Here is a 22,500-nt window from a genome sequence, read left to right as displayed (position 1 = left end):
ACTTGAGGGGAGCCATAAAGGTAAAAAAAAAAAGGTAAAGGTAAAAAAATCTATATATTTTGGTTTAGAAAATGAAAAATATGAAAATGGCCCTGGCATGGTTTGATTTTTCAGTGTGTGGCCCTCAGTGGAAAAAGTTTGCACGCCCCTGGTGAAGACTATTGAGCAACGTGAAGTCAAAACAAGTCACACGACTTCTCACCAATGTGTGCACTGACTCTCATCCTCGACATTTAAAAATGTACACATGACGTGTCATATTCTTTATTACCCACGCCTGCCGATGTGACGTCATCACCAAGCGACAGTCCACAGTGTTGACAGCGGCAAAGCGAGCAATGAAGACGAACCAGAAGAAACGGTGACTTCCAACTTTACCGAATATCTATTACTAGTTCGTTCAAGCTACCTCAATAAGTAAGTAGTTCAACTTTCGTTGGGTTTGTTGAATACGTTAATGTTCGCTTTGACAACAAACAAACAAAAAAGTGTAATTCGCTGCTAGTTCCGTAGCTACATGCTAGCCGGCTTTGATTGAAATGATTGATTGAGACTTTTATTAGTAGGTTGCAAAGTCAAGTACATATTCCGTACAATTGACCACTAAATGGTAACTCCCGAATAAGTTTTTCAACTTTTTTAAGTCGCGGTCCACTTAAATTGATTCATGATACAGATATATACTATCAGCATAATAAGTCATCACACAAGATAATCATCAGAGTATATACATTGAATTATTTACATTATTTACAATCTGGGATGTGGAGGGGGCGGGGAGGTTAGGTTTGGTTGATATCAGCATTTCAGTCATCAACAATTGCATCATCAGAGAAATGGACATTGAAACAGTAGTGATGGGTTGATGAGGCGTCATGAAGCGTTTCGACACATTGCAAAACTGTATTGATACTGTGTCGATACTGTATCAGTAAATACTGACATCTGCTGGACATTAAAAATGCCTACAGGCAACCTATGGACCGACTCAACTGACACTGATTTTATGACCTAGTATATACAATAACATAAACCAAGTCATTGTATTTCATTTAGGATTATTTAATATCTTCATTTAAATAAAAATATATTTTTACCTTTTTTAGATACAGTCAAGAAATAATGTGAAAATGTATCATAACATGGAAATCTAGGAGAACGTGTTGTGAATAAGGATGCTTGTGGACTGGGAATTTTTATTTGTATTTTTTTTACTTTTTTATTTTAAAAAACCCAGTTTTTCCAACGTATTAAATTTTAGACGATTTCTCTTCTTAGTTATTATTTCTCCGGCTGTAGAAAAGAACCACTCACAGGGCACAGAGGAGGCGTCAGTGCGACACAGTTCGCGTATCGGTCACGTGATCGAAACAGCTCATGATCGGTCACGTGACTTTCTAAAAGCGGTACGCGCACCGACACAGGGTTTTGCTCTATGAGCTCGACGCATGCGCGGATGCATCGGTGTTGCCGGACCCATCACTATGAAACAGTGTGAGTCTGACTTGGTGGGATATGTACAGCAAGTAGTGGACATAGAGAGATAGAGATCAGAAAGCATAAGAATAAGTATCTACATTTGATTATTTACATTTGATTATTTACAATCCGGGGAGGTGGGATGTGGAAGGGAGGGTGTTAGTCTAGGGTTGAAGTTGCCTGGAGGTGTTCCTTTAGTGCAGTTTTGAAGGAGGATAGAGATGCCCTTTCTTTTACCCCTGTTGGGAGTGCATTCCGTATTGATGTGGCATAGAAAGAGAATGAGTTAAGACCTTTGTTAGATCTGAATCTGGGTTTAACGTGGTTAGTGGAGCTCCCCCTGGTGTTCTGGTTATGGCGGTCATTTACGTTAAGGAAGTAGTTTGACATGTACTTCGGTATCAGGGAGGTGTAGCGGATTTTATAGACTAGGCTCAGTGCAAGTTGTTTTACTCTGTCCTCCACCCTGAGCCAGCCCACTTTGGAGAAGTGGGTTGGAGTGAGGTGTGATCTGGGGTGGAGGTCTAGAAGTAATCTGTCTAGCTTGTTCTGGATTTGAGGGCATGTGTAATTGAAAAAGGGTTGAATGAGAGTTCCCGCTAGAATCTTCATGGTGCTTTTGTTGACCAGAGAGGAGATTCTATAGAGGAATCTCGTTCGTTGGTTGACCTTTTTGATTACCTTGTTTGCCATTTTATCACAGGAAAGATTAGCCTCTAGAATGGAACCTAGGTAGGTGACCTCATCTTTCCTGGTGATAATAATGTCACCCACTTTTATAGTGAAGTCACTGACTTTCTTAAGGTTGATGTGGGACCCAAATAGAATGGATTCTGTTTTACCCAATTCTACAGAGTTCAGCACTGAGGATTTTCTCCACCTGTGACTTGTCCTTGCCGGATACCAGCAGGGCCGAGTCAGCTAGCTAGCTTGTGAACAATAAATAGTTACTTAGTTGGCGTAAATAAGTTACTTCACATGATATATGTTTTGTTGACATTTGATGCAATTATTCAAGTCAACCTAAGAAAAGTCATAGCGACAAACAGCAGAAAAGTTAGTTAAATGTGTGATATTAGTTATTGACGAACCTGCCTAAAAGAACGTCAGAGTTTGAGTTCAATTCAAATCAAAGTTGACTGGTGACATTCATTGGGTAGGACAAATATTTGATACATTTCCAATTCAGCAGGTTTTCCCACTTCCAAAGTATGCAGAAGATTGTTACATAAGTGCACTCAGTATGCAGATGATTGTTACATAAGTGCACTGTAGAGATCAATCCATAATGTTTTTTCTATACAAATAAAGTGGATTGGATTTAAGCCTTACTTTTTAGCTTTTTTTTACTGATATACACAATTAATGAAATGTAACCCTCCTCTGATTACAACCCTTCAGCTATCAAGGCAGAAAGGAAATGTCAACACTAGCATGGAAAACACTCAAACAATGTCAACAAAATATTAAAATCACATTCAACACTTAACAATAAGATCTTAAAATAAGGGATGTGAGAGAAATGCTTCATAAAGTATAAGAAATAGTGCAAAGTGTGAAAATGTAAACGGACAAAATGCTGAGAAGAACTATTTTCTGCAGGTTTTGTGCCAGGAAGTTACAGCTGTGCTCTAAAGGGTGAGCTAAGGTGGTGTGGTATTTGCGGTCTTGGTGGGGACGAGCGCCTTGCCTCATTTACAGACCACATTGGTCTGACTACGGTCCTTTTTGAAAAAATCCCAAAAAGTGCCATACTGTCCAACGGACTTTCCCTCTTTTATCCACAACTTATTCGTTCTCTGCGGCACTCATTTTTACTTTTGACCGCAAAACAACGAAATGGCACAACCAAACCTGATAGTTGATACTGTTACCTGATTGGCTGTTAGCGTGACACTCCCACTGGTTAGTGTTCACTCCCTGCGTTGCTTGGTTACCAGAGAGCGAGTGCCTTTGTTCATGCAACCAACCTTGCTTCCATACTTTCACTTTTTCTCCGACGAAAAAGTGAAAAAAAATGCAACGTTTTATCGGACGCATCCTTAATTGATATCGATTACGTGTCCTTCGCGGTATATATTTACCGTATTTTTCGGAGTATAAGTCGCTCCGGAGTATAAGTTGCACCAGCCGAAAATGCATAATAAAGAAGGAAAAAACATATATAAGTCGCACTGGAGTATAAGTCGCATTTTTGGGGGAAATGTATTTGATAAATCCCAACACCAAGAATAGACATTTGAAAGGCAATTTAAAATAAATAAAGAATAGTGAACAACAGGCTGAATAAGTGTACGTTATATGAGGCATAAATAACCAACTGAGAACGTGCCTGTTATGTTAACATAACATATTATGGTAAGAGTCATTCAAATAACTATAACATAGAACATGCTATACGTTTACCAAACAATTTGTCACTTCTAATCGCTAAATCCGATGAAATCTTGTACGTCTAGTCTCTTACGTGAATGAGCTAAATAATATTATTTGATATTTTACGGTAATGTGTTAATAATTTCACACATAAGTCGCACCCTGGCCAAACTATGAAAAAAACGGCGACTTATAGTCCGAAAGATACGGTATATCGTTTTGTCTCCCAGGCCTGAACGGCGCACTCATATGTTTTCCTTTATTGTGGAGACAGAAAAGAAAGCCCAAATAAGCCCAAACGTGCTTACAATTAGCAGGCAATGCACATAGTGGGAGAATCTAAAACAGAAATCCAGAAAAATTGTTTATATTATTGCATGAACCAACCAGTAAGAATTCCGGTTGTCCCAGACCGGAGTATTTTTCCACTCATCACCTGTGTTAAGCGCACCTGTTTGAAGTCATTGACTCTGTGTGTGAGTTTATGAAAGTTTTTGCTTCCCAGAATGAGCGGCGATGAAGAGATCCAGGCTGCTTGTACTCGTACTCTCAGCCGCCTTCGTGCTGGTCTATGTCTTACTGGTCAGACGCCACTACTCCACGGGCGGTCCTGACACGCGCCGGCCGCCCCCCCAACTGCCCGCCAGCGTCGAACACTTTCAGTATGGCATCATGTTCGACGCCGGGAGCACCGGCACCAGAATCCACGTTTTCAAGTTCAAGATGGACGGTGAAGGTGCGACACGATTGTATTACAAAGTTTTTGCTCATAGGGCCCGGTGCGTCGTTTATTTGTGTGTCCTGTCACGGTGGACGTCTCCTGCGATTTGTGACAATACCTGAATCTGGTGGCAGGGGCCAATGTTTTCTAATTTTCACATTTCGAAATATAGAATTTTTCGCTAGACATGGAAAATTTGGTGCGCTCAAAAACGTGTCCAAACGTATACACGTAAAAGTCTCAAGAACCCATATTCAAAAACAAACATGAAAAAACATTTCTGTCTGCCATTTTTTTAGGTCAAAAACAGGGGTCGTACTTTAACGCACTCCTCTCATGGTCTTTGAACAAACAAGCTCGGTTAAAATGACCGATATTAGACGGAGGGGAATTTTGCCTATGCCAGGGATTCTTAACCTTTTTGACTTCGGTGCCCAACTTTTCCACTACAGTGCCTTGCATTCACTTGTGTGTGTGAAAAGCCGTACATATTATGTGATTGGGCCGGCACGCAAAGGCAGTGCCTTTAAGGTTTATTGGCGCTCTGTACTTCTCCCTACGTCCGTGTACCACTCCGTACAGCGGCGTTTTTAAAAAGTCATACATTTTACTTTTTGAAACTGATACCGATAATTTCCGATATTACATTTTAAAGTATTTATCGTGCGATATTATCGGACATCTCTAGTCAATACATATTGGTACCCGTTCGTGGTGGGCGGAGCCTGGCGGTAAAAACTGCTTCTCGCCGTCGCCAATGAAACTGTCATTAATTGACTTGAAATGATCAGATCTCCTTCCAAACTGACCTGAGGCTTTAAGTTTGGGGTCCGATCATGACTTGTGGTGAAATCGACACCTATATCGCCCTTTAGTGGTGGAAAATTATAACAGTTTTAACTTCCTTCCGCATGCGCCAACCTTCCTGAGATTTTTGATGGCGTGTCTCGGCATTGGGAATGACGCGAGCGAACCCCGTAGCTGTACGGTTTTCTTCTTCTCCCAATTGGTCATGCTGTTCTGCTAGCATGCTAAGGCTAGCACCATGTTGATCTACCCACTCAAATAATCCTCTTAAAAAGCTTTCAAACGGCCGATTGAGCCTGGTGGTCGACATTACGGGAAGCGAGAGACGCTCTGCAGGAAGTCCCATCCGGCCTCACAAGAATAGCGCAGTCAGAGAAGTCGCCACGCGTGTGGCAAAGATAAACGACACAGAGTCCCCGTTGTCATGCACACAAACTCATCACAGCCTTTTCCAGCATGGCTTCCATTTTGGTTTGCCGCCCACGTTATCGCATTTCAGCACTAAGCTGAATCGCACTGGCTGAGTGCTCTTTTGGCTCCTTTGTTAGCCACACCGCTAACCAGGCGGGCGACACGCTAATTTTGTAACGCTTCCCCTCGCAGACGGTCCCGCTGTGGTCCGCGAGACCTTCCGAGCCATCCAGCCCGGACTGTCCGCCTACGCCGACCATCCCGAGGAGGTACCGCTGTCCTGTCCGCCTGAACTCTGACCTCAGCGTTAACCCCCCACCCCCTCCTGTGTGCAGTGTACCGCCGGCATCTTGGAGCTGCTGGATGTGGCGAAGGCCAGCGTCCCGTCCTCCGTGTGGAGCGCCACCCCGCTGGTTTTGAAGGCTACCGCTGGCCTCCGCCTGCTTCCCGTCGAGAAGGCCAACAACCTTCTGGAGCGGGTGAGGGACTTTCTCCGCCACCTAGTCCTCAATCGGTGTGCTCCATCAGTGATTCCAAGTGCCACCATAATAAGCAACATTAAAAATACAGTAGCGTAGTAGGCTCAAGTATTCATTAAAAACAAGGCAGAGTATATGTGATATTTTTGGCCCCTGTAACATTACACACAATGCACAAACATCAACCATAGTACTCCATGTACAATACATATTTACAGACTTGGTGTACCACTACATGAATTTCCCTGTGTGTCCAGGCGAGGGCGCTGTTTGACACGTCGCCTTTCCTGTCCCAGCACGACAGCGTGTCCATCATGGACGGCCCTGATGAAGGTACCGTCAGAGAACATTACATAGCGTTGCGCCGTATGGACGATGTGGATGATATCATTTTGGACGACGATGCTATCGGGTTGGTAGTGCGGCCGTATCATAAACTTGGGGGGGTCTAGGTTCGATCCCCGCTTCCGCAATCCTGGTCACTGCCGTTGTGTCCTTGGGCAGGGCACTTTACCCACCTGCTCTAAGTGCCACCCACACTGGATTAAATGTACTTGTGATACAAGCAGTCCTGCAGCATATTTACTTGTGTGTGATATCATGTGCGATACGAGCAGTCCTGCAGCGCATTTACTTGTGTGTGTTTTCATGTGCGAAACAAGCAGTCCTGCCGCGTGTTTACTTGTGTGATACCACGTGAAGTGAAGTGAATTATATTTATATAGCGCTTTTCTCTAGTGACTCAAAGCGCTTTACATAGCGAAACCCGTTATCCAAGTTACATTCAAACCAGTGTGGGTGGCACTGGGAGAAGGTGGGTGAAGTGTATTGCTCATGACTAGAAGCAGGGATCGAACCTAGAACCCTCAAGTTGCTGGCACGGCCGCTCTCCCAACCGAGCCGTGTGATAGGAGTCCTTGCAACGTGTTTACTTGTGTGTGACATCATGTGCGACACAAGCAGTCTCGCAGCATGTTTACTTGTGTGTGATATTATGTACGATACAAGTAGTCCTGCGGCATGTTTACTTGTGTGTGATATCATGTGTGAAACAAGCAGTCCTGCCGCATGTTTATTTGTGTGATATCATGTGCGATACAAGCAATCCTGCCGCGTTTTTACTTGTGTGATATCACGTGCGATAGGAGTCCTTGCAACGTGTTTACTTGTGTGATATCCTGTGTGACACAAGCAGTCTTGCAGTATGTTTACTTGTGTGATATAATGTACAATTCAAGCAGTCCTGCGGCGTGTTTACTTGTGTGTGATATCATGTGCGAAACAAGCAGTCCTGCAACGTGTTTACTTGTGTGTGATATCATGTGCGAAACAAGCAGTCCTGCACCGTGTTTACTTGTATGTGATATCATGTGCGACACAAGCAATCCTGCACCGTGTTTACTTGTGTGTAAGATCATGTGCGACACAAGCAGTCCTGCAACGTGTTTACTTGTGTGTGATATCATGTGCCATACAGGCAATCCTGCACCGTGTTTACTTGTATGTGATATCATGTGCGATACAAGCAGTCCTGCAGCGTGTTTACTTGTAATAATAATAATAATAATTATAATAATAGATGTTATTTGTAAAAAGCTCTTTGCATTGAGTAAACATTCTTAAAGTGCTACAGTGTATTAAAAATAAATAACTAAATAAATAAAAAAATTAAAATAAATAAATAAATAAAAATTAATGATAAATGATAAATGGGTTGTACTTGTATAGCGCTTTTCTACCTTCAAGGTACTCAAAGCGCTTTGACACTACTTCCACATTTACCCATTCACACACACATTCACACACTGATGGAGGGAGCTGCCATGCAAGGCGCTAACCAGCACCCATCAGGAGCAAGGGTGAAGTGTCTTGCTCAGGACACAACGGACATGACGAGGTTGGTACTAGGTGGGGATTGTAAAAAAAACACACTTGTGTGTGATATCATGTGCCATACAAGCAATCCTGCACCGTGTTGACTTGTATGTGATATCATGTGCGATACAAGCAGTTCTGCAATGTGTTTACTTGTTCAAAGATGGACCGCCAGTTAACACCTAAATGTCCTCCAATAAAAACACATTTTCTTCTATTTTACTAAAGTCCTTTACAAAATGTAGACATGCTAGGCTATAGGCTATTAGGAGCTAGCAGCTACGAAGCAGCTAAGCACACAATAGCACACGAGCTAGTCATAGGTAATAATAATTGAACAATATTGCAGTGTAAAACAGCACATTGGTCAATATAAACAAGTATCAAATAATCACATTTACATATTACTTACACATACAAAGTCTCCAAAGCAGAAGCGTATTTGTAAGTATCCAGTAACAAACGTGTCCGCATCATTCTTACTGCGTCCACTTTTTCTAAACATTTCTTTTGCATTTTAATATTTTTTGCTTACTCTCAGCCTCTCTCGACATGATACGCACACCTTTCGTGGCCAATTATGCAAATTAGGCTGACTTACAGCCTCAGTTGCCGCAGGTCGATTGCGATCCCGTCCCTGCTGTCCCTATTTGTTAAAAGGTGAATAGACCAATCAGTGCTGCGACGTGGGCTGTATTTCTGTAGTTAACGTTACAATATCAGCTCCACTGAAAGGTGTGTTGACAGAAGTCACCATGCTGTCATTTGGCACGTCTAATTAGATCCTGCCTGTGGGGGTGGCTACAAAAATGGTCCCTAAGTTCAGTGTCAGGGACTACAAAGTCTGTGTAGGAGCGACATGTAGTTTGTGTGTTCTAACCGTTTGGAAGCTGGCCCAGATATAATCCAATCCTTTTTAAAGTAGTTCATACAAGCAATTACGGCCATGTGGGATAATGTCCCGCTTAATCTTAAGGGGGGGAGGGGCGGGGGGGTGCACAGGCCGATTATTTGCTGTTGATTTCTGAGGCTGAAATGTTTTCTCCTTCCCTGGCAGGCCATAAATGTCTTTTAATGATTACTGAATTAACTTCTTATCCAGCCCTACTTTGGGGGGCGGGGGCTCTAATGGACACGCTGGGACCATAAGCGACCCTTTTAGAAGTCTAAACGGATCACACAAGCCTTATTATCGCTCTGAGATTTTGCACTTCTTGGCCCGCATGCTTCTGCCGGCCTGAGATTACCGAATGGAAGCGACTTATTGTTAATGCAGATGTGAGTGGTGGGGTGGTGGGGGGGGCGCGTGCTAAGTGCCGGTGTTTAGCTCGCTGACCCGCGGCCGCGTTCTTGCCGCACTTGTTTGTTTTGTTGGAATCGCCCACTTGAGCATGTGCGCCAGGTCAGAGGTCGATGGTAAAAGGCACTAATGCTTGGTGCCGAGTGCAAATATTTCATCACGTTGAATAAGCCCCGCCTCCTGACATCTTTTATCGCTCGCAGACGTGATGTCAGCTCATGATTTTATCATTGATATGTAAAATACTAATTGTTTTCTCTGCTCAGGAATTTCTGCATGGATCACCATCAACTTCCTCACGGGTGAGAATGTTATGTCCTCCAGCCTCACAACTTCAAATGTGCCAGGGCGGGGGTGTCCAAACTTTTTCCACTGAGGGCACATTGAAAAATTAAAGCATGCGGGGCCATTTAGATATTTTTCATTTTCAAAACCAGTTGGGCTCCCCTCAATTTTGGTAAACGTTAAAGGTCCCGGGGACCCAAAGGGGTCTCAGTCATTAAAGTGTTCAAAATAAGTCATATATTACTTTTTTTACTTTAGTTTTTACTACTATCTGTAGATCAAATTCAGATCTATCCGTTACCATAAAGTTTTTTAGTTTTTAAAAAAAAGTCTAAAACACAAACAATTGAAAAGTTTTACCCCAAAAATTTTTTTAAATAGAATATTTGATGTGAAGTAATTGGAGCCTTAAATAGGTCAATAATTGTATTTATTTTTTGAATAATGACTGTTTAAGAAAATAAAAATTACGCTAAAGGTCTCGGGGACCCAAAAGGCCCCCACTCAAGTGTTAAAAATAAATGATATATTTTGTTGAATGTATAACAACCCACTTTGGGGTATCCAAATGTTTTCCAATGAGAGCCACACACTGAAAAATGAAAGCATGCGGGGGCCATTTAGATATTTTTCATTTTCAAAACCAGTAGGGCTCCCTTCAATTTTGGTAAACGTTAAAGATCCCGGGGACCCAAAGTTATTATTTTTTCTACTTTAGTTTTTACTACTATCTGTAGATCAAATTCAGATCTATCTGTTACCATAAAGTTTTTTAGTTTTTTTTTAAAGTCTAAAACACAAATAATTGAAAAGTTGTACCGAAAACATTTTTTTAAATAGAATATTTGATGTGAAGTAATTGGAGCCTTAAATAGGTCAGGGATTTTTATAAACATTGATTTTGATTCATTATTATTTTTTGAATAATGACTGTTTAAGAAAATAAAAATTACACTAAAGATCTCGGGGACCCAAAAGGCCCCCACTCAAGTGTTAAAAATAAATCATATATTTTGTTGAATATATAACAACCCACTTTGGGGTGTCCAAATGTTTTCCACTGAGAGCCACACACTGAAAAATGAAAGCGTGCGGTGGCCATTTAGATATCTTTCATTTTCAAAACCAGTAGGGCTCCCCTCAATTTTGGTAAACGTTAAAGGTCCCGGGGACCCAAAGTTATTATTTTTTCTACTTTAGTTTTTACTACTATCTGTAGATCAAATTCAGATCTATCCGTTACCATAAAGTTTTGTAGTTTTTTTTTAAAGTCTAAAACACAAATAATTGAAAAGTTTTACCCAAAACATTTTTTTGAATAGAATATTTGATGTGAAGTAATTGGAGCCTTAAATAGGTCAGTGATTTTTATCAACATTGATTTTGATTCGTTATTATTTTTGGAATAATGACTGTTTAAGAAAATAAAAATTACACTAAAGGTCTCGGGGACCCAAAAGGCCCCCACTCAAGTGTTAAAAATAAATCATATATTTTGTTGAATGTATAACAACCCGCTTTAGGGTGTCCAAATGTTTTCCACTGAGGGCCACGGGCCACACACTGAAAAATGAAAGTGTGGGGGCCATTTAGATATTTTTCATTTTCAAAACCAGTAGGGCTCCCCTCAATTTTGGTAAACGTTAAAGGTCCTGGGGACCCAAAAGGGTCTCAGTCATTAAAGTGTTGAAAATAAGTCTTTTTTTTTATTTTATTTTTTTTTTACTTTAGTTTTTACTACTATCTGTAGATCAAATTCAGATCTATCCGTTACCATAAAGTTTTTTAGTTTTTAAAAAAAAGTCTAAAACACAAACAATTGAAAAGTTTTACCCCCAAATTTTTTTTAAATAGAATATTTGATGTGAAGTAATTGGAGCTTTAAATAGGTCAATAATTTTATTTATTTTTTGAATAATGACTGTTTAAGAAAATAAAAATTACGCTAAAGGTCTCGGGGACCCAAAAGGCCCCCACTCAAGTGTTAAAAATAAATGATATATTTTGTTGAATGTATAACAACCCACTTTGGGGTATCCAAATGTTTTCCAATGAGGGCCACACACTGAAAAATGAAAGCATGCGGGGGCCATTTAGATATTTTTCATTTTCAAAACCAGTAGGGCTCCCCTCAATTTTGGTAAACGTTAAAGGTCCCGGGGACCCAAAGTTATTATTTTTTCTACTTTAGTTTTTACTACTATCTGTAGATCAAATTCAGATCTATCCGTTACCATAAAGTTTTGTAGTTTTTTTTAAAAGTCTAAAACACAAATAATTGAAAAGTTTTACCCAAAACATTTTTTTAAATAGAATATTTGATGTGAAGTAATTATAGCCTTAAATAGGTCAGTGATTTTTATCAACATAGATTTTGATTCCTTAATATTTTTGGAATAATTTTTTCAAAACCAGTAGGGCTCCCCTCAATTTTGGTAACCGTTAAAGGTCCCGGGGACCCAAAAGGGTCTCAGTCAAAGTGTTTAAAATAAGTCATATATTTAAATTATTTTTACTTTCAACACCTAAATATCCATACATCACATTCAGATACATCTGTTGCCATGAAGTTTTTTATTTTTTTATTTTTAAGGGCCTTTTTTTTAAGTAGAAAAGTAATTGAAAAGTTTTACCCAAAACATTTTTTTTTTAAAGAATATTTGATGTGAAGTAGTTGGAGCCTTAAATAGGTCAATAATTTATAACAACATTGCTTTTGATTCTTAATTATTTTTTGAACAATGACTGTTTAAGAAAAAAAAAATCACACTAAAGGTCTCGGGGAGCCAAAAGGCCCCCACTCATAAAAGTGATCAAAATGAGTCTTATATCGATATGTTTTTTTTTTTTTTACTTTCAACTCTTAAACCCCTACATCAACTTCAGATCTATTCCTTGAATATAAGCTTTTATTATTTTTCGAGCAATGACAGTTTTAGAGTAAAAAACTGCCTACATGGCAGTTTTGTGTTGTTAGTATTGTCAGTAGTGCAACATTTTCTCGTTACATTTCACCTGTTTGCTCTTATATTCTAATCTTCTTTTAAGAGTATTTTTAAAATGTGCCACGGGCCGTAAAAGGTTAGCTGTGGGCCGTAAATTGCCCCAGGGCCGCACTTTGGACACCCCTGGCCTATGGTCTCTTTCTCTCTCTCTCTCTCTCTCTTTCCAAAATATGTGTGTGCGTGTGTGATTACTGTGGACAAGGAATTGTGATTACCTGTTATTGGATTATTTTTCTGCCTTCAATTTTCCTAATCTGTCCCATGTCTGTTGCCCCGCCCTCTCCCCAGGTTCCCTCCACCACGCCCACTGGGCCACGGCGGGCATGTTGGATTTAGGCGGGGGGTCCACTCAGATCACCTTCAGCCCACAAGACGAGGTGAGGAAGGCGTGTCCCTGTCCAAGTCTCAGCATGGCGTCCATCTTGCAGCGCTCTAATCGGCAAAGGCCCCGCTAATCCCAGACAAACACTCTCACATCAGGCAGGGGGCCCGGGAAGGGGTCTTATCTAGGTCAGGCTTCGTACACCAGGGATTGGTGAGCGCCTGGCCCTGGCGGCGGCGGCGTCACGTCATCTTCGCCCTGCTCCTCCGGTTGAAGATGACTTCTTCGACACCGGTGAACTTTCACCTTTTGATCACCTTGTCGTTGTCTCCGCAGAAAAGCGTCCAGACGTCGCCCATTGACTACATCAGGTCCTTGACCCTGTTCAGCATCAGCCGCACCCTCTACACGCACAGGTGACCCCACCTGTCTGCATCTACGCCACTCTTTAACAAGAGGGGTGGGGCTAAGTGGAGTCACATGCTTATGTAACTGAGACCATGTCACTGACCTTGTCTCCTTAGTTACCTCGGTCTGGGCCTGATGTCCGCTCGACTCGCCGTCTTGGGAGGCGTCAACGCTCCGCCTTGTACGTTTGTTTTCATCCAGCCTTTTACTGCACAGGTGTCGAACTCAATATTTAATGTGGCCCCCACATAACTTTTTGTTGCCACTTTTTATCGTGGCCCGTCCCATAATTTGAATGTAGCCTGTCGCATAGTTCAATTGTGGTCCGCAACGTTTTTTTAAAGTGGCCCTCCACGTCATTTTAATGATGACCCACCACTTCATTTTATGGGGTCCGCCACATCATTTTATGTTGCACACCATGTCATTTTACTGTGGCCCACCACCTCATTATATGTGGCCAGACACATATTTTTAAACTGGCCCTCTACACCATTTCAATTATGGCCCACTATAGAATTTATGTGGCTTACCACATCATTAAATATGGCCCGCAATACACTTCTAATTTGGCAAGCCACATCATTTTATGTGGCCCTCCACGCCATTTCAATTATGGCACACCATATCATTTTATGTGGCCCGTTTGATAATTTAAATATGGCACGCAATACACTTCAAATTTGACAAGCCACATAATTTTACGTGGCCCTCCACACCATTTCTATTATGGCCCACCGTATCATTTTATATGGCCCACCAGATTTGGTTCGCCATATCATTTATGTGGCCAGACACATATTTTTAAACTGGCCCTCCACACAATTTTAATTAGGCCCACTATATCATTTTATCCTAGGCCGCAACGTCATCTTATGTGGCCCGTTTGATCTTTTTTGGGGGGGGGGCATGCAATACACTTCTAATTTGGCATGCCACATCATTTTATGTGGCCCTCCACACCATTTCAATTATGGCCCACCATATCATTTTATATGGCCCACCACATTTGGTTCGCCATATCATTTATGTGGCCAGACACATAATTTTAAATTGGCCCTCCACACAATTTTAATTAGGCCCACTATATCATTTTATGTGGCCCGTTTGATCTTTTTTTTTGTGGCATGCAATACACTTCTAATTTGGCACGCCACGTCATTTTATGTGGCCCTCCACACCATTTCAATTATGGCCCACCACATAATTTTATATGGCCCACCACATTTGGTTCGCCATATCATTTATGTGGCCAGACATATTTTTAAAATGGCCCTCCACACAACTTTAATTAGGCCCACTATATCATTTTATTGTAGGCCGCAACGTCATGTTACGTGGCCCGTTTGATCTTTTTTTTGTGGCATGCAACACACTTCTAATTTGGCACGCCATGTCATTTTAAATATGGCCCACCATATCATTTTATATGGCCCACCACATTTGGTTCGCAATATCATTTATGTGTCCAGACACATATTTTTAACTTGGCCCTCCACCCAATTTTAATTATGGCCCACCATGTCATGTTATCGTAGGCCGCAACGTCATTTTACGTGGCCCGTTTGATCAATTATTTTTGTGGCACTTCTAATTTGGCACGCCACGTCGTTTTATGTGGGCAGCCACATCTTTTTAATGTTGGTCACCACATTTGGTCTGCCACATATTTTTTACGTGGGGCCCTCCACATCATTTTAATCGTCGCCCACCTTGTCATTTTTTTGCAGCCCGCCACATGTTTTTACTGTGGGCCGTGCCATAATTTAATTGTGACACGCCATATAATTATAATTTGGCTCGCCACATTTTTTTAAGGCGGCTAGCCACATCTTTTTCAGGTGGCCTACCATGTCATTTTTTGAAGCCCGCAAAATCTTTTTATCGTGGGCCGTCCCATAATTTAATTGTGGCACGCCATATAATTATAATTTGGCTCACCACTTCTTTTTAAACTGGCCAGCCACGTCTTTTTGAGGTGGTCCTTTTTATTTTAATCATGGCCTACCTTGTCATTTTTGCAGCCCGCCACATCTTTTTATCGTGGGACGTGCGATAATTTAATTGTGACACGCCATATAATTATAATTTGGCCAGCCACATCTTTTTAAGGTGGTCCTCTTTATTTTAATCATGGCCTACCTTGAATTTTTTGCAGCCCGCCACATCTTTTTCTAGTGGGCCGTGCCATAATTTAATTGTGGCACGCCATATAATTATAATATGGCTCGCCACGTCTTTTTATGTGGTCCTCTTTATTTTAATCATGGCCTACCTTGTCATTTTTTGCAGCCCGCGACATCTTTTTATTGTGGGCCGTCCCATAATTTAATTGTGGCACACCATATAATTATAATTTGGCTCACCACTTCTTTTTAATGTGGCCAGCCACTTCTTTTTGAGGTGATCCTTTTTATTTTAATCATGGCCTACCTTGTCATTTTTTGCAGCCCGCCACATCTTTTTCTAGTGGGCCGTGCCATAATTTAATTGTGGCACACCATATAATCATATTTTGGCCCGCCACGTCATTTATGTGGCCAGACACATATTTTTAAGGTGGTCCTCCTTATCATTTTAATACTGGCCCACCACATCATTTTATTGTGGGCCGTACCATAATAACATTTTGGCCCACCACGTAATTTTATGTGGCCAGCTACATCTTTTTTAAGTGGCCACTCACATCATTTCAGTGGCCCCCGAGGTTTTTTTAGCTAGGTCGCCACATTTCATTTGGCCCTCATGTCATTTATGTGGCCTGCTAAAAGCTGGAACTAAAAAATCACTTTCTGGCTAAATGTGTGTGTTGTTCAGTGTTGGGTTAGTTACTGAAAACAAGTAACTAGTTACAGTTACTAGTTACTTTATTTCAAAAGTAACTCAGTTACTAACTCAGTTACTTACACCAAAAAGTAATGCGTTACTGTGAAAAGTAACTATTTAGTTACTTTTATTTTTTTTATTTTTTTTTAAGGCCCCCTTTAATGCCCTTTTAGCCTTCATTTCAGTACTGTTATTGCACTGGAGAATAATACAATCTGTTGATCAACTTGACATGCATTTGCATCACTGAACTCTGCTAAGCAACGTGGTCTACATACAACACACAAAGACAAAGATATGTTCCAAAGGGTCAATTTATTTCAGGCCAAAACAAATTGACAAAACTATTTTAAATAGCTGCAACATAGCATACATAAGTAACAAACAGCATAATAACAACTTAGCTGTAAACCAAGGAAGGCACACACTACATACACAAAGCCTAACCAGGCGTTTATTTCTCTCAAGTAATTCTGAAATAAAATCATGTCTGAAGCCCAGAACACTCTACACACTTCCCCAGTTTTTGTTTAGAGATAAGGAAAGATAGGCCTGGCCCTCTAGCATCCCTATTTATATTTGTGAACTTTATAGTCTATACATTTAGAGTGATGTGATAATACAACACTCTAGAAGTCTAGAATGAAAGAGTATATAAGAGAATTGACAGAGTGTGTACCTTCAGTGCGCAGTGCCTCGTTAAAATCCAGCCGCTGTTGCTTAGGAGGTGAAGTGTCTCTCTTTACTAGCTTCGTCGAGGCATGTTGCTTTTGTAGCTGTTTCAGCAGAATCAAATTGCTGTTTTGGGCAGTACATAGGATCTTTGATCCAAGACACAACTTACATTTCACTAAAATGTTATTTTCTTTGTGGTCGACAAAAGAAAAGTAGTAAGAATATCTCCACGTTAAGAAACTGCTTCGCCATGACGTCTTGTTAGTAAACACAGACACGCCCCCTCCCACACGCACACATACAGCGCGCGGCGCGCCTTTTCCTTGTCGCCTCTTCCGCAGCGCTCCAATAAAACACACTCAGATCTTCTCAGTTTCTAGCCGATGTAGTAACGTATCATGTAGTAACGGTAACTGAGTTACTGAATATAAAAAATAACGCGTTAGATTACTATTTACCGCTGAAAGTAACGGCGTTACAGTAACGCGTTACTTTGTAACGCGTTAGTCCCAACGCTGGTGTTGTTAGAATTTTGACAGTAAAATGTTGCACGTGTTTTACACTTTATTATGATTATTATTATTATTATTATTTGTTTGTGTAATCATAAATTACAATTTCAAAACAAATTATGTGTAAGAAATATCATCAAAAAGAGTTGCCTTTGCAAATTGTGTGTCAAAGTTATGACACATTCATGTTACATGTGGCCCTCAGAGGGCAGCCATCACTGCGATGTGGCCCTCAATGAAAACAGTTTAAGGCCTGCTTTAGTGTATAAACACCACCTCATTTTCTACTGCTGACCTGTGTGCTCCTGTGTGTGAACAGTGGCAGGCAGCACTGAGCTGGTGAGTCCCTGCCTGGCTGCAGACTACTCGGGCAGCTGGGAGTACGCTGACACCGTGTTCACTGTGAGCGGACATAGGGCAGGTACCGTCCATCTTCTTTTTCTCAGCATGCAGCGAAAAACCTCACACCTGCGCCACACGGACACACCTGTTGGGTCACGCCCACCTCTTGTAAGGTCACTGTTGTCCACTCTAGTGCCCAAACTTTTTCCACTGATGGCCATTTTGGTAGTTTTTGCCTTCAAAACCAGTACAATATATTTATTTCAAAGAACTAGAAAGTGCAATGCAAATGTTGAACAGCCAAAGCCGAACTTAGATGCTAACAGTTAGTTATATATACAAACTAAATATAATATGTATATGTATAAATATGAGCTAAAAAGCTAACAAATAACTATGCTAACATGTTAGTAGAAGTGCATTCGGCAGTGGAGGCTCCTCTATGGGGTCTTGGGGCACTAGGAGGTTAACCCCTTTACTACTGTTACCCCATGTGGCCCTTGACAAAGGCCTAGTACCTGACTGCCCCCTAGCCAGGGATACGGTGAAGACCTCAACGGCGGAGCAGGCGGAAGACGGTAGATTTAAGAACTACCACAACGGCTGCGATGTGGAAGAAGGCTGCAGCAGAAAAGGGTCCCCAGTCGTCTTGGAACTCCATGCCACTGGACCCTGACCCGATTCTGTCAAGGATCGTGTGGTGACTGTGCACCAGTCTCCCCGCGTAAAACAAAGTCACGCACAGGCATCCTCCATAAAGGGATACACCCCTACCAGGAGGATCGTCATACTTGTTCAAGTGACCGCCGATGATGACTTACAGTTAACATTAGTGAAAGACCGAAATATAATATAGCATGTTAACGATAGCATGCTAAAATACTAACGTGTCAAGTACCAAATAATATTACTCTGAGGTGTGCATCTGGAAAATGTGTTTAAAACGCTAGCCTGCTAATGTTGGCATGCATCATTTGCCAAAATAGGACTAAGTTGTATACCTTACGAAATTAGCTACAAAAAAGCTAGCATACTGATGTTAGCATGCTAACAGATATCACTCATCAAGTGACAAAATATTTGACGCCCAAGTGTATACCTGCATCGTTAGCAAAAGATTTAGCATACTACCGTTAGCATGTTAACAGTTATCATTGGTCAATAACAAAATATTGGACGCTAAGGTGGATACCTGCAATATGAGCAAAAAAGTTGGCATACTAACGTTAGCATGCTAACAGATATCATTCATCAAGTGACAAAATATTTGACGCCCAAGTGTATACATGCATCGTTAGCAAAAGATTTAGCATGCTAACAGTTATCATTGGTCAATAACAAAATATTTTACCCTAAGGTGGATACCTGCAAAATTAGAAAAAAGTTAGCATACTAACGTTAGCATGCTAACAGGTATCATTCGTTAAGCAACATATTTGATGCCCAGGTGTATACCTGCAAAATTAGCAAAAAGGTTAGTATACTAATGTTAGCACGCTAACAGACATAGGATAGGATAGGATAGGTCTTTATTGTCATTGCACAAGTACAACAAAACTTTGTTTTCAGCACAAACCCGTTCAAGATGAGACAAACAAACAGTGTACAGGGTTACAGAACAGGAACGCTGATGGGTCGCCACAAGGCGCCCCGTAAAAGGGAAAAAGGTAAAACGCTGAGGAAGGATGAGTAAAAAAAAATACAATCTAGACTGGGCTCCTAAGGGGGCCCAGTCTGGAGTGGGAAAAAACCTCCATAGCAAAGCACTTATACATATTACAACGTACATCTCGAGATATCTAGCAACAGAGGGGAGGGAGTGCGGGGTCATGGTGGTAGGCCGCAGTTCTCAGGCGCTGACCATCCTTTCATCACCCCTATGGGATTTGCGTCGAGGGCGTTGGATTGAGGGTGTGGGGTATGTATGTGTGTGGCGTATATTTTTGTGGATGCATGTTTGTGTGTAAGCCTGCAGTGTGTCTCTGTTCCGCGGCTTTGAAGTCGTGCAGTCGCTAGTCCAAAGTCAACGACAACAGGTTGATGAGAGACAAGAAGGGAGTTTGTTGTGTCTTCGCCGCACTGTCCTTCGGGAGAGTCTCGAAGCCAGGGAAACAATCCAAGCTAGAATGTTTTGTATACGAGTGAAAATAAAATTTGCTTTTCACTCTAAATTGTCTGACTGGTCCTCAAACCTGCGGGGCAGACAGTCCCATGTGATCCAAAATCACAAGAGTGTCCACAGTTCTTCCCGCATCCTCCATAATTCATCAATAAAAAATTTGATGCCCAGGTGTATACCTGCAAAATTATCAAGAAAGTTAGTAGACTACCTTTAGCATGCGAACATGTATCATTCATCAATAACAATATTTGATGTCCAGGTGGATCCCTGCAAAAAAACTAGTAAACTAGCGTTAGCATGCTACCAGGTATAATTCTTCAAAAACAAAATATTTCATGCCCTTCAAAAAGCTAGCAAAGTCCTCAAAGACTTTACAAAGTCGGAATCATACGATTGTCCGAAACGTCTTTTCTGAACCCATCAAAGTTTTGTCTCGTCGGTGAAAAAGTGTCCCAACATGTATGTCCAAGTGGTCCTAGGAAGGTGTAATGTGAGTGAGTCCACCAGAACCTCACCTGCATGCGTTTCAGGGGAGGAGCCTTACGAGGCGTGTCTGACCAAGGTGAAGAAGGTCCTGTCGGGGAAGGTCAACATGGCCGAGACCGCCGGCGTGGACTTCTATGCCTCCTCCTACTACTACGACCGGGCCCTAGACCTGGGCCTCATCGGTGAGCTTCTTGTCACCAGTGTTTGATTGGACCACATCATCCTGTACACTTGCACAACAACACAACGTGTGTGTGTGTGTGTGTGTGTGTGTGTGTGTGTGTGTGTGTGTGTGTGTGTGTGTGTGTGTGTGTGTGTGTGTGTGTGTGTGTGTGTGTGTGTGTGTGTGTGTGTGTGTGTGTGTGTGTGTGTGTGTGTGTGTGTGTGTGTGTGTGTGTGTGTGTGTGTGTGTGTGTGTGTGTGTGTGTGTGTGTGTGTGTGTGTGTGTGTGTGTGTGTGTGTGTGTGTGTGTGTGTGTGTGTGTGTGTGTGTGTGTGTGTGTGTGTGTTTTTTTTCAGACAAGGTTGAAGGAGGACGCATCCTGGTGTCTGACTACACGGGAGCAGCTAAAAAGGGTAAGGTGGCGCCATCTGGTGGTTTTGTCCAAGTACTGCAGCACCGCCCAGAACACATGTTGTGTAGTGTGCAGCGAGATGTCCCTGAGTCCTCCACACAACCCTTTCCTCTGCCTGGACCTGGTCTACATGTCAGTCCTGCTGCAGGAGCTGGGCTTCCCGCCACAGAAACCTCTCAAGGTGAGGAGGAACACGAGGACAGGTCCACTTTTGTCGAGCTCATCCTTCAAAGTGTGTTGTTGCAGCTGGCCAGGACCATCAATCAGGTGGAAACCAGTTGGGCCCTCGGAGCGATCTTCCAGTACATGGAGGTCCTGCAACCCACAGAGAACTGATCCTAGGGCCTGAACCCAAAAGATCAGTCCTGCTCTGGTCTTCGGACGACCAGAAGAATCTTGCTGGAACTTCACTTCAGTTCTTCTGGACTCCGTTATCCGTCTCACGATTGATAGTTTCTGTTTCTGGCATCGATTAGTCATGTCTGGCAGCTCTCTTGATGTCTGATCACAAGACTCGATAGAGGATTATTTCTTCTTCTTCCACAATTCCACTGGAAGCTCGTTTTCACCACTTAAAAATACCCCAATGGTAAGTCATAATATGAGAGGGAAAATTGAAATGAAAAAAAAGTCATAAGAGATAAAAAAAAATTTAAAAAGTGAAAATTAATGAGTTATGAAGTCTTGTGAGATTTAAAAAAAAAAAAAAAAAGATTATGAAATACAAAGTCGAAATTATGAGATAAGACATGACTTAAAGAGTCATAAATATGAGATTTTTAAAAAAAAATCGAAATTATTACATAAATCATAGATATGAGAAATCGAAATTATGACAAAAAATAATTATCAAATAAATCGAAATTATGACAAAAAATAATTTTGAGAGAAAAAGTCGAAATTATGAGAAAATGTCATAATTATGCAATAACAAAGTTGAAATTGTGAGATAAAAAAAATCGAAATTATGAGATTAAAAAAAAATCTAAATTATGAAATAAAAAATTGACATTGGATGAAAAGTCGAAACTGAGAAGTCAAAATGATGAGATAAAAAGTCAATTATAAAAAAAAGTTGTAATTATGAGGTAAAACGTCGAAATTATCAGATAAAGTCATAATCATGGAATAAGAGTTGAAATTATGAGATAAAAAGTCGCAATTAGGAGATAATTTAAAATAAGGATATATTAGAATTATGACATAAGCAATCTAAGTTATGAGATAAAAAGTTAAAATATATTAGATAAAAAGTCATAATTATGGAATAAGGAAAAATAAATTATGAGATAAAAAGTCATAATGGAATAAGAAAGTTAAAATTATGAGATTTTAAAAAATCGAAATTGTGAGAGAGAAAAGTCATGTTTGACTTTCATCATTTGATAACTGTGGTTTACCATTGGGTTATTTTTGTATTGTTATTTTTGTAGTGGCGAAAACGGTCTTCCGTAGAATCTTGCTTGACGGAAGTGAAGGTTCCGGTCAGTCACGT

General features: G+C 41.1%; 1 protein-coding gene across 3 annotated transcripts in view; it reads left to right on the top strand.

The window, feature by feature from the left end:
* The window catches only part of entpd6 (ectonucleoside triphosphate diphosphohydrolase 6), a 76,086-nt gene extending 54,458 nt beyond the window's left edge, over nt 1-21,628 (top strand). Inside the window, exons 1-14 of one of the 3 annotated variants that reach the window (XM_061967244.2) lie at nt 230-417; nt 4,361-4,591; nt 5,987-6,063; nt 6,130-6,273; nt 6,531-6,606; nt 9,715-9,750; nt 13,027-13,115; nt 13,397-13,476; nt 13,585-13,649; nt 17,804-17,902; nt 20,476-20,613; nt 20,950-21,006; nt 21,074-21,186; nt 21,252-21,628. In XM_061967244.2, coding sequence (XP_061823228.1) covers nt 4,372-4,591; nt 5,987-6,063; nt 6,130-6,273; nt 6,531-6,606; nt 9,715-9,750; nt 13,027-13,115; nt 13,397-13,476; nt 13,585-13,649; nt 17,804-17,902; nt 20,476-20,613; nt 20,950-21,006; nt 21,074-21,186; nt 21,252-21,341 — 1,284 coding nt within the window. In that variant the 5' untranslated portion in view covers nt 230-417; nt 4,361-4,371 and the 3' untranslated portion in view covers nt 21,342-21,628. Of the gene's footprint in view, nt 1-229; nt 418-4,360; nt 4,592-5,986; nt 6,064-6,129; nt 6,274-6,530; nt 6,607-9,714; nt 9,751-13,026; nt 13,116-13,396; nt 13,477-13,584; nt 13,650-17,800; nt 17,903-20,475; nt 20,614-20,949; nt 21,007-21,073; nt 21,187-21,251 lie in introns of those variants that run through there. The other 2 variants (XM_061967226.1, XM_061967235.2) reach the window with 2 other exon arrangements.
* Nucleotides 21,629-22,500: the final 872 nt, after the last annotated feature.

The sequence above is a fragment of the Nerophis lumbriciformis genome, linkage group LG02 (genome assembly GCF_033978685.3).
Source record: "Nerophis lumbriciformis linkage group LG02, RoL_Nlum_v2.1, whole genome shotgun sequence".
Taxonomy (NCBI): Eukaryota; Metazoa; Chordata; class Actinopteri; order Syngnathiformes; family Syngnathidae; genus Nerophis; species Nerophis lumbriciformis.
Note: the sequence above shows the minus strand (reverse complement) of the source record. Positions and strands in the feature narration are given on the sequence as shown.